The sequence below is a fragment of the Pteropus medius genome, unplaced genomic scaffold (assembly GCF_902729225.1).
Source record: "Pteropus medius unplaced genomic scaffold, Ma_sr-lr_union100, whole genome shotgun sequence".
Classification (NCBI taxonomy): domain Eukaryota; kingdom Metazoa; phylum Chordata; class Mammalia; order Chiroptera; family Pteropodidae; genus Pteropus; species Pteropus medius.
Genome location: NW_024351729.1, coordinates 10,455,711 through 10,468,594, shown reverse-complemented (window position 1 = coordinate 10,468,594; position 12,884 = coordinate 10,455,711). Strand labels below are relative to the sequence as shown.

General features: G+C 46.3%; 1 protein-coding gene across 1 annotated transcript; it reads right to left on the bottom strand.

Annotated features, from left to right (window-relative positions):
• Positions 1 to 6,758: 6,758 nt before the first annotated feature.
• On the bottom strand, positions 6,759 to 11,581 carry FZD7 (frizzled class receptor 7). Its single transcript, XM_039844462.1, has one exon. The coding sequence runs from the start codon at positions 10,753 to 10,755 to the stop codon at positions 9,031 to 9,033; it is 1,725 nt and encodes a 574-aa protein (XP_039700396.1). The 5' UTR covers positions 10,756 to 11,581; the 3' UTR covers positions 6,759 to 9,030.
• Between the last annotated feature and the right edge of the window lie 1,303 nt (positions 11,582 to 12,884).

The following is a 12,884-nucleotide window of genomic DNA, read 5'->3' as shown; positions in this document are numbered from 1 at the left end:
CAACAAATCACCGTTCGAATGGATTTTTTTCTGCTAAAAATCAAATACTCTCCTTTTAGGCTGGCATGTGTCTTTGTGCAAGAGTGTCAAATGACATTCATTTGACATCCATGTCAATCTTCATGCACTGAGACCCAGAAATTAACAGTGAGAAATGCAGCTATAACTATGGTATTTCAATGTTAATCATGAGGGGTAGAGAAAAGTACAAAGGGAGAGACAGAGAGAGGAAGCACATGTAAGATAGAGTGTTTAATAACATCAAATGAAAATGACTTTACCTTAACATTTAGATTTTACCTCCTTAAGTCAGCCTCCTTTTAGATCATCAAAGTCCAGTTTGAACTATCTCACAGACACAAGACCCCTTTCATTTAAAATAGTCTACACACACAAACACACACACACACCATCACCATCACCATCACCATCACCATACCACCACCACCACGACCAACCTTTCATTTTTTAATGCATAACTTGACTTCCTGTGAGAATCTATAATTTCTAAGCAATCTAAAGCTCATCGAGGCCCATAAACTAAAGAATGGACTCTAGATCCCTATCATATCTAACTAAGTTTTAATTAGCAGATTAACAAGCAGTTGTACTGGATAAAACCTTTTGAGTTTCTTCTTTAGCAGTTTCTGCTATGAAGTCCCTTGTGACCGGACCCTTCCCCCTGTTGGAAATCTAGTTATCTTGTGGCGAATGTTGTAAGCCTGCAGAAATGTAGAGGGGGGAGGTACAATGGGCTCAGGGTGCAAGTCGCTGTTTTACCTTGACTTTCAGCATAAGGAGAGAGCCAATGTCCCTTTTCTCCTTCTGCCAATGCACTGGATTTGTTGTTGCTGCTGTCGTTGCAACTCATGAAATTATTTCGTGTGTGTGTATGTTTTTAATTAACAAATAACAACAATAAGAAGGATGTTGCTGTCAGAATTCACACTTCCTGGAGCCAGGGGTAGAAGTGAAGAGGAATTTAACTAGTTCTCTGGAATTTTCACTCTTTCCCCCCATATCATTTCCTGTTTGCTAAAGAGGAGACGTAAAAATATTACCAACTCTACATCATTCAGGCTCAAATAAATTTTCTGTGCCTCAATTGCTCCTTCTGGGAAGTAGGGGTAATAAAAGGGTATTTAAAGTATGATGCTTGCACAAGCTCTCTCTTCATTTCATGTCCAACTCTAATGCTCAGTATGGTTCCAGAATTCCATACTGAGAGTGGAATAATAATTATGAGGTGAATAATTTCCACTTCATAATATCGTTGTATAGATTAAATGCGTTAATGTAAGTGCTTAACACAGAACTTGCGCATAGTAAGTACTTATCAAATGACAACTATCATATTATCATTTCATTATGATAATACTGATATATATATGATGATAATACTGTGAAGGTTCTTATGATTTCCCCAATAGGCCTTCAGGAAGGGGGTTTCCACAGTGCTCAGATTTGTTTTCCTCATGCTCTTGTTCACTGACTCCTGGTCAGCAAGGAGTATGAGCTTCCCCACTAAGGCCCTGTCCCAACCCTTAGGCTGGAATGGGCAGGGAAGGAAGCCATAGCAATGGAAGAAGCTTCTGGAGGGACTCTGAAACCAACCCTCTGAGGGGTTCCGAGGGGCTTCTGGCTCATTTTTGCTGCTGGCCCTCACATCCCAGTGTAGAAACTGATGCAAGAAAGGGGAGCATCCAGTCCTCCAGAATTTAAACAGTATTTACGAGTGCTCTGCTTCTCACTAAAAGACAAAAATCTTTTCTGGCGACTAGCACCAAAAATGCCCTCCTCAATTCCATTCTGTTCTGATGTAAATTCTTTTCCACACTTATTTCTATTTCAATCCTGGACTGAGTTTTTTTTTTAAAATAATAATAGAGAATGGAAGGCAGCATTAAGACTTTAGTAAGTATTTATAGAATGATGATTAGGGGCACAGGCTATAGCCAATTTTGCTGCTGTCAGCTCACCTTTCAGAGCCTGAGTTTCCTCACATGTAAAATGGGAAATAATGATACCTATCACACAGGGTTGTTGTGAAGAATAAATGAGATAATTATATATTAATAGTAATAATGCCGACATTTATTGATCACTTATGAGATGGCAAGTACTGTGGTTAGGGCTTAGGGTAGGTTATCTCAACTATTATACCATATTGTACCCAGGGCTTAGCATATTGTCAATGCTCAGAAAATGTTAGCAGTTATGTAGATAATGATTATTATCAACAGAATAAGAAAAGCTAATCTTCACTGCCTTGGGCAACATGTTTGTACAATCATGTTCCCTTTTACAAAGCTGGTTCAAATCACCCATCAATCCCTTGTCCCTCTTAGGTCCTGCTCCTTCCAACCACACCACATCTTCAAAGCACACCATTCTGGGAGAAAGATAGCCAGATTCAGAGTTTTTGGGAGACCTGCATGGATCCTTCATTGTGGCCTGGCCTGTGATTACTCATGACACTGAACAAGCTGCTTTTAGCCTCACTGGTTGCCCGTCTTCAGAATGTGGTCAAGATAACACTACCCATTTATTGTTACTACTTTAAGACCATGGGGAGAAAGATATGGGCATACCTCAGAGATATTGTGGGTTCGGTTCCAGATTATTGCAATAAAGCAAATATCACGATGATGCAAGTCACAAGAATGTTTTGGTTTCCTAGAATGCATAGGAGTTATATTTAGATTATAATATAATCTATTAAGTGTGCCATAGCATTATGTCTAAAAAATGTACATACTTTAATTTAAAAATGCTTTCTTGCTAAAACATGCTATCATCATCTGAGCCTTAGTGAGTCGTAATCTTTATTGCTGGGGGAGGGCGTTACCTTCAATTTGTGAAAACACAGTATCTGTGAAGCATAATAAAGTGAAGCACAATAAAACATGTTATGCCTGTAGTTCGTAAACACAAAGAAAGGTGGTTCTGGTCCACTCCCCACTCGAGAGACTTGTGTGGGAAATAAGTGAGGTGACGGGTATGTGCTTATCTCTGGCTAAGACTAAGGATAGCACATTCCAGAACACTGTGCTATACTCAGGGCCTAGCACAGCACCTGGCACATCCTAGGTCCCCAAGAAACAATTTGTTGGTGCTGAAGATAATTCATGATTTTAGCTCAAAGACTTGTTCTCTATGTCTGCTGCAACCCAGGGACCAGCTGCCACCCATCTCTCCCTGCAGCTACCTCAGACTTGGAAACTGGAACTAACTAAAGGCTACATGCCATTTGTTTTCTCTTGGAAATTAAAAAATATAACTGGCGCTAGGTTATGCCATACAAGCTTTCATTGTTGGTACTGTATTTCCTCTCCTGACCAAGATAGTTCTACCCGATTGACTCGTCCTCTAGAATCCTCAAGGTCAAGCTGAATTTTCTATGGGTAAGTAGTAGTAGGTTGTTGTCTTACCTAGATCATTTGAGCAGCTTATTTTCATTCATGGACTATATGGAACTTTATTGCCTCACTGCTCCCCACCCACACACATTTTATTTCTGCCAAATGCCCTTTTTGTTTCCAATATGCCCCTCTCTTGGAGGTCACTTCTTAAACTCTAAGGTGAATCTCGTGCCAGGGCCAAGCCACATAGATTTGCAGTTGCGAAGCGTTACAGAAAGCTAAATAGCAAAAGAAGTGGACCAGAGTTCCTTAAAAGAGGGGTCCCTAACCTTGAGGCCGTGGATCAGTATGGGTCTGTGGCCTGTTAAGAACAAAGCTGCACAGTAGGAGGTGACTGGCAATGAAGCTTCATCTGTATTTGCAGCCACTCCCCAGCATTAGCATCACCGCCTCAGCTCCACCTCAGATGATCAAGCACTAGATTCTCATAGGAGCACCAGTCTCATGTGCCAAAAAGGTTGGGGACTACTGCCCCAAAAGATCTTTGCAAAGTGAAGTAGTCTCCCAGTTAAAGCACATTTGAATCCCTCACAAAAACTTCAATGTTATTTTTTAAAGTCTTCTGCAAGAGGCTTCAGGGACAATGACCTTCATTTTAAAATAGGAATTATTCCACTTTACAGGGTTGTTATAATAATTGTGAGGATAAAGTCAAATAATGAATGCGAAAGTAGCTTTTAAAATCAGTAAATGCCACCAAATGTCAAGTAATATTATTCCAAATAGCATTTGGGCTCTATAATGGTACTTGCCAAGCTCTGTCTAGAAATATAATTAGTTGCTATTCCTCCTTGAGGATGCCCTCCATATCCTGAACTAAAGTTTTTCAGGTGAACCGTGTCTTTTTTACTTTTATTTGTAATTCCCTCCAGGCCCTGTTGTAGCAGCTTTTATGTAGCGGCTGTTTCATCAGTACTTCTTGAACTAGATTACTTATAATAAACTACTATTGTCTTCGTCAAACTTTTTTTCTACCATGTGGTACTGAGAAAATTCCAAGTGACTGAACTTTTTGTTTTTTAACCAAAGATAATAAGAGGTACAGTGTGTGTTTACCAAAGATCTGACATTTTAATGGTACCCTTTTAACTAGTTCACTTTTGCATGAAATGTGAGGAACACAGACTCAGATGTAAGAAATGTCACAGATTGAAAAGTAAGAGTTTAAGACCCAAGTTTTATATAATCAGTTTAATGCCACTGAGGGTGAAATAAGAGAAAAACAGGACACATCTATGAATTGTTTAAGTCCACTTTGGAGAGCTTTTGGTCTCTTCTAGGATTTCCTGGAGCCCTGTAGACTGTTATTCACCGTCCACATATGCATATATAAAAATATACCATCTATAAATAGCCACCTGCCTTTTCAGTGAAATTAAAGATGAGAGAGTTGGAGAGAATTTCCCAGTATAATTACAGAGTTCAAACTTACAGCTGTTACACTCTTACAGTTCCACCCAGAGAATTTCTAATATCACTATTTTCTATCACGCATGTTTTTTAAAATTCTATTTTTTTCTATAATGGTAAGATGTTATCAACAGGACATTTATTTCTTGCCAAGATTTCTCACATACCTACTTTAAAAGATTAGGTGTTGCATGCAGTTATTGTGTAGACTAATTTTGTTTTATAAACTGCAGAAAATTTTCACAAGTGTTTCTGCTCCTTATCTAGGGATTAACACCAAACTCCTGCCAATGTTTTTCTTAACCTTTATGTATAACCTTTACACATGCCCTTTCACAAACACTCTCTCACATATTTTCTGCTTAGATGCGCCTCCTTAAAAATCCTGAGCTTCTAAAATTCTTAGGTAAGAATCAGCTGCATAAGGACACACCACAATGTGAAAGGAATTAAACTGAGCACTTTTATCTTTGCTTACAAAAAAAGCAGGTAGTAATTTATTCATACACAGTCTTTGTTCCCTCACTAAAGACCAACGCTCTTCAGTCTTTGAGAGCCCTGAAGGACCAGTCAGTCCTGAAGAGGAAAGGGACACGTTTACAGGAGCAGTCACGCAGCTCTCCCCACAGAAGCGTCTAAGTGCTTTTAGCAGTTAATTTGTGAGCAGAAAACCCTGTTGGGAGCCTTCCACCTACTCTAAAAGCAAACATTCTTAACAGGCGGTATTAGTGTGGTGTTAAAAGAAGCATGCTTTAACCTAAAAGGTGTCATTTTATGAGCAAAAACTGGATAAACACTAAGAGACTTGAAGTCGCTATTTTTTCCTTTTCTTGATGCCCAAATCTTCACAGGTTAAAATGACCTCACACCCATTGTGATGTTCAAAACACAGGAGGATCTTAAAACAGCTTTGCACAGAGCACAGTGGCACGACTTCCTCCTCTCCCGGTGAGGACTGTCTGTCACTGGTTTTCATTCTGTGTGTTTGTAAAACACACCAGCCATGTGTGTGAGCCTGTTAATTAAAACGAAAACAGAACTGTTTCTGTTGAGCTTTAGAAGTACAGAAACTTAAGAGCCGAAGAAGGAAGGAAAACAGCAGCATTCAGTCTGCTGCAGGGTCTCAATGGCTGCTTGAGAATGAGGTGACTGACTATATGATGAAAAGCCAGGGAACAGGCACCTGAATTAAAGAAGAGAGGCGAGTGAAAAAGAAAGAATGAAAAAAAAACTAGTGAGGCTTGGAATTGGAAGTATTTAGAATGCCTTTATCATTTCCCTTAGGGACTTTAATATCAAAGTGCCTGGACAATGTAGGCTTCTCGGTCTACTCTGATTCCAAAGTTAGCCTCTCGGACAAGAGGAAAGAATAGCTTCAGTGGCTTCTGAGGCCATTCTGGGGTCAGTCATGGAGTCTATTCCTGCCAGAGCTGCTGAGTCACTGCCACCTTCACTGCCACCTCGGGGAATCACTTGACCTCTGGTTCTGTTGATCTAAAAGGTAGAGTCAAGCTTAGAGCTGAGAAGGCTCCATATGCAAGGCTCCTGCTATTATCCGGAGTCATCTACTGACTCCCAGCCATGTGAATCCAAAGGACTTTAGGTATTAACGATTTGGATACGGGTAATCAAGGATACAAAAACACCAATCAGTTGGAGGAGGAAAAAAAAAAACAACTCACTGAATTCTACCCAAGGAAAACATCACCAGAAAAGCTGACCAAAAATATGTTCTAGTTCTCTTTCAAATATGGACTTCATCTCTGAAGGGCAGTACAAACATGGGTCAGACAGCACCTCTCTAAAGATGCTTATTCTGTATCTTCAATCAGTTATCCAAGGCAGGATGTGAAAAGGCTTAAGGGAGTGTGTGTTGGGTGGTTTGGTGCAGGAAGCAGCAACAGAAAAAACTTAAGAGACAGTTAAGGCATTCATTACACTCTATTTTAAAAGGTAAAGAAAAAAGACCTCAATAATATATAACCTGTTCCTCTATGAGGGACCCATCCAATGGTGTCCCTCTGTACCTTTTCTCCATAATACAAAGTTCAGTTCTTTGGCTAAATGATACACAGGCACTGTGAACTAAATAAACGTTCCCTTTGTATTTAAAAAAAATTTATTTGTGATCTGTACATGTGATAAAGTGGGGCTTCCTTGTAGACTTTTAAAGGCAAAACAAAACAAAACAAAAATCCAAAGTAAAAATGTATAAATACAATATATATTTTCTTACAAAAATGGGAGATTTACAAAATATACATACTGCACTTATCTCTATTTTACAAATTTCACATGCAAGAGATACAACACAAAAGATGTCAAAAAACTGTAGTGGGAGTTTAAAAAATCTGACAAACGAGACAGTTTTGGAGGTTTAAGAAACACAAAGTCAATGTTAACCTTAAAATAAAAAGCAGCTCCACTCAACTGAACATTACATACCTAAAGTAACTTGTACTCCTTACAATACCCTCTATGATTTAAAAACTGTTCAAAACAGCATTTAAAAACTGTTTGGAGAACTAAGACAGTGTTGCAAGTTTGGAGGGTGATGTCAAAGGTGGAGTAAAGTTTAGCTCCCAAGATTCTTTGCTCAGTTTTAGACCATTTGCAAAAGAATGAATTCTATTATAGAAAAAAAAGTACATGACTTAAGATTAATAAAATTTAAGTAACCTAGCACATTTTAAAGAATGCCAGAATTATTTTGAAATTTACCTTCTTTTAATGTCTTTCCTTAAATGGGGACCCCATGGCTTGAACTGTCCTCTTCATTCACTATCATTTCTGCAGGTCATCTCCTCACTCAGGGACACAAAGACAAGGTCAGCATACACATGTTTTATAAATGGATTTATGGAATGAAGAAAACAGGACAAAAATGGGTCTTTACTTTTTTAAAATTTAATTTTTCTGTATTATGGAGGCTGAAGGCGTTATTAGACTTTTCTTTTTATCTTGAGGGGTTCAAATTGGAGAAAAAAATAGAAAACCTAAATGCAGGTTTACAGGAAGAAAAAAAAATGGAGAGACTTCCCTCAACATTTTAACACAGCCCAATGGATCATGTGTTCTAAATTAAATTTATGTGAAAAAACACAACAAAACCCCTTGCATTTCCTTTAACCAAGTCAGAACCTCTGACCGAGCGGAGTATGGAAGCACACAGCCTTTCACTTTTCCTTAAAAAGGAATGTTTATCTCAACCAAATTAAAATCCAAAGGGAAACCTTAGATTTGCGCTACTTTGCCTATAAAAGTTGCTGTTTTCAGTTATGCCTTTCCACATGGAGACACTTTTGTTTCTTCTTTTGTCTCTTACAACAAAGACAAGGGGGAAAATGCATTCCTGTTTTGAAAAGCAACAAGTCATCATTTCTCTTCAGGGTATTAAATCGACTAAAATACCCTTCTTTCTCTTGCCTTCCCCAGGAAAAAAAAAAGTAGCAGAAATATCTACTACTCCTCTCCTTTGCATCATCTCCAAACGCTGTCTTCATTTCTTTAGCATCCTCACATTAGGATTCTAGGAGGCAGGCCTCCCGAGACTTCTAAATGCTTATTTTACAAGACTTGAAAGGAGTAAAGGAAGAAAAACAGGCGGGAGGGAGCAGGGGAGGAGAGACTGTAATGTCTGACCCTGGAAATTAACCCATCTGGGCTCCAGTTTGGCCCCAGTGAAAAGAGATTATGGTTTGACCACCGCTTGACAAGGACACCGCAGGGAGTCCTCCCTTCTTACAACAAAGCCGCCGCCGCAGACAGAGCTGTACCTTTCACCCCGGCCTCACAGGAGTGAGGACAGGCTACTTGTCTTGCAGTAGGGGAATCGCGCACAGTCCCAGTTCAGCCAGAGCCGGGTGGAACTCACAGCAACCTCTACTAGTTCTCATTCTTCTCGATGGGCCCAGGTCGGTCCGTACCGTACGTGATTAACATTATCGTTATTGTTATCATCATCATCCTGCAAGTCTTTGCTAGAAGTCTTTTCATTCAAACCGTCTTCCCACCCAGGCTTCCTTTCCAAACCCACCCCTCTTCCCACATCTACAAGTATCTTCTCACTTCCAGGTCACTTCTCATTGGAGGGGGAGGAGGTTACAGAAACAAGCCCCTCACCCAGAAGTTCTTTCCCTACTGCACCTTTCCCCTTATTAGGGGATGGGAGAAGGGAGGGTGAGGAAGGGGCCGGGGCTCATACCGCAGTCTCCCCTTTGCTGCTGTGGCTAAGTCTGTGGTAGAAGCGGCGCCAGGACTGCAGGGTCTTTCCGGACCAGATCCAGAAGCCAGTGGTGATGCCCACGATCATGGTCATCAGGTACTTGATCATGAAGACTGTGAAGTCTGGGCTCATGGGCGGGAAATGGCCGGGAGGGCAGGGCACGGCGTAGCTCTTGCACGTCTGCAGGAGCCAGGTGCGCTCCCAGTGTTCACGAAAGGCCTGCTCGTAGAAGTAGCAAGCCAGAACGATGGTGGCGGGCACGGTGTAGAGCACGCTGAAGACGCCAATGCGCACCATGAGCTTCTCCAGCTTCTCCGTCTTGGTGCCGTCGTGCTTCATGATGGTGCGGATGCGGAAGAGCGACACGAAGCCAGCCAGCAGGAAGGACGTGCCGATGAAGAGGTAGACGAACAGGGGCGCCAGCACGAAACCCCGCAGCGCATCCACGCTGGACAGGCCCACGTAGCACACTCCACTGAGGAGGTCCCCGTCCACCTGGCCCATGGCTAGGATGGTGATGGTCTTGACGGCGGGCACCGCCCATGCGGCCAGGTGGAAGTACTGCGAGTTGGCCTCGATGGCCTCGTGGCCCCACTTCATGCCGGCCGCCAGAAACCAAGTGAGCGACAGGATGACCCACCAGATGGAACTAGCCATGCCGAAGAAGTACAGTACCATGAAGAGGATGGTGCAGCCCTCCTTCTTGGTGCCCTGCGCCACCGTGCGGTAGCCGTCGTCGGAGAAGCGCTCCACGCACACGGCGCGGTCCTCCAGCAGGAAGCCGGCCACGTGCGCCACGGCCACCATGAAGTAGCAGCCCGACAGGAAAATGATGGGCCGCTCGGGGTAACTGAAGCGCCTCATGTCCACTAGGTAGGTGAGAACGGTGAAGAGCGTGGAAGCGCAGCACAGCACGGACCACACACCCACCCAGAGGCGGGCGAAGCGCCTCTCCTCTTCCTTAAAGTACATGAGGCCGTTGGCGCGGCCCGGCTCGCACGGGGCGCCGCAGTCGCGCTCGCCCAAGAAGCGATAGCCCAGGTAAGGGGGCACCTTGAGTTGGCGCGGGCACGAGAAGGGAAAGGCGGAACGGACCCTGCCGTCAGCGGCCCCTGGGGGTACCGCGGTGAAGGGCAGGTCGGGCATGTAGGGCGCAGTGGGGTAAGCTGTAGGGCCGCCGCCTGGGCCCCCGGAGCCGTCGGACGTGTTCTGGCCCACGCAGATCTCGCCGGCGCCGTGCACCGGGAAGTTCTCGCAACGCAGCCGCTCCGGCCACTGGAAGCCGAACTTGTTCATGAGCGCTTCACAGCCCTGGCGGGCACGCTCACACAGAGAGCGGCACGGCGGGATGGCCTTATCCAGAACGGTGCACACGGGTGCGTACATGGAGCACAGGAAGAAACGCAGCTCGGGAGAACACTGCACCTTCACCAGCGGGTAGAACTGATGCACCTCGAGGCCCGCATCCTCTTGGTTCGTGTGACCCAGCAGGTTGGGCAGGATAGTCTGATTGTAGGCGATGTCCGTGCACAGCGGGATGGAGATGAGCTGACAGAAGCCGTGGTCCGGCACCGAGATGCCCTTCTCTCCGTGATACGGCTGCGCCCCGGTGATCGCGGGCAGCGCTCCCAGCAGCGTAAACACCAGGGTGCATAGGCCCACCCGCAAGCGCGACGCGGCCGCGCCGGGGCCCCGCATCGCCGGCCGCGAGTGCAGCGGCGCTCTCAGCCGGAGGAGCTCGACAAGGCAGCCGGGAGAAGCTCGGATCCGGGGAGGCGCCACTGCGCCCGGCGCATGAGAGTCTTCCCGGCGCCGGGGCCGGGCCGTGGGCGGCGCAGAGCCGAGGGCGCTGCAGCTGGGGTGCCCGCGTCGCGGGGGCGCCGCTGCCGCCTCCGCCCAGCGGTCGCGCGGCCGCCAGGGGCCCAAACTCGTCTGCTTGGGCCCGGGACGCCGCCTTCTCCTGCTGCGACGTAACGGTGCGGCTTCTTCTGCGGCGAGAAGCAACAAGCGTCTCCGGTTACCCTTCAAAGTTTGCCCAAGTCTCTCGACTCACAACAGCGCACAGGAACGCGCGCGCCCCCCACACCAAGTCCAGCCCCCGGCAGGCGAGAGCCCGGCGCCGCCGCCTGCTAGCCGAGGACGCCGCCTTGGCGGTGCTGCTCCGCCTCCTCGCCTCGAGGCTCCGCTCGCCGCCGCCTCCTACTTCGCCACCTTCTCCACTCCCCGCTCCTTCTTCAGCTCCAAAAGCTCGGCCCCAAGTTTCAGCCGAACGGCTGATTCTCGCTGAGTCCAATCGGCGCCTTGGAGCTAAGAGCCCAGCGAGTTCTTTTTGGAAATCCAGTTACACTGAGCCCGAAGCTGAGTGGCCCCCGTGTCCGCGGCCTGGGCCTGGCTTCTCCAGCCCCGCGCAGCTCTGACCCGTGAGTCCCGGCGCCCGCCGCCGCCGCCGCCCGCGGGAAGGGAGCGCAGAGTAACGCCTCGGAGCCGCGCAACTCGCCAGAAGAAGCGTCGGGCTCGCAAGGTTCCGGGCTGCCCCGCCCCCTCCCCTCCCCCCATTCACAAACCACTTTGGAGGCGGGCCCTCAAGTTCCAAGGCGGCCAATGGCAGCGTTTGTTTTTCGTGTGGCCACCTCCTGATTGGTGAAAGTCGAAGAGGCAGGTGAGAGCTAGAGGCTGGTGTCTCTGCAGCGCTCAGGCGGATTCCTAGAAGGAGGAGGGAGCAGGGGCTGGGAGAAAGTTAAGAAAAACTTTTACCCTGAATCCGCTCGGGGGTGTGGGGTGTGGGGTACACGCACCAGAAAGAGAGTTTGCTTGAAAGATTTGTTCCTCTTCCGGGTACACTAAAATACACATTCCTGAACAGAAGGGAGCATCCGGATAGACTTTTGCAGGGAGCTGAGAATAGCGCTGCGCCAGAGCTGAAAGAGACGTGACCCGAAGTCACGTTAGCCCTGCTTGGGCTGAAAATGCTGGGTTTCGTCGGGGACTTTTAGGTACCCTGATCCTAAATGTAAGATTCATTATGGATCGAACGAGGGGTGGACTTCGCGGATCGCTTTTCTCTCCCCAGACCCAAACAGACCACGTGAGGCCGCAATCCCCTCTCACCCACACTTCTGGTTGTAAAAAGGAGGGGCTGCTTCCGAGGAGAAATCGGAGTCCCGCGGAGGGGGCCGACTTAAGGCGGGAGGAAGGACAGACCCCTCCTAGGGGAGACCGTCTGGGAGCAGCGGGCGCGGGGCACCCCGGCCCCAGGTCACCCTGCCTGCACGTACAGCCCAGAGTATGGGGATCTGGTGTGTATCTTTAGTGAGATTGTAAGAAAACTAAGTGTTGGGGGTGGAGGGAATGGTTATAAAAGTAACCTGAGACCGAGTGCCCAGGAATATACTACGATTTAAAGCGAGTCTTCAATTGCGCGGTTTTCTCTAGTTCGGCGTGTGGAGATTGAGAGTCCAATCTTCGGTGCAGAAGCAATAATTTGATCCTCTATTTGAAATCTGGGTAGAAAAGTTTAAATGCGTATTAGAAACCAGGGCATTTCTTAATTAAAAAGTTTTCAAAACACAAAGACGTTATGCTTGTTCTCCGGTAGCGTTTTCTGATTGGCAAGCGTTCTTTTGTTCCCGGTGAAATCTTCTCCCTGCTCCAGGCATTGGGCGCTCGCGCGCGCTCTCTGTTGCTCCGGGCGAGGTCAGAAGTTACCGGGGGCTGGGGTAGGGGCGCCTCTCCCTTCTCTCGCCTGACAGGGAGGAATATCAGAAATTCCCATGCAAGAAAGTGACATGTTGAGAAAGGAAAAATCTGCTCCTCTCTGTCACACACAC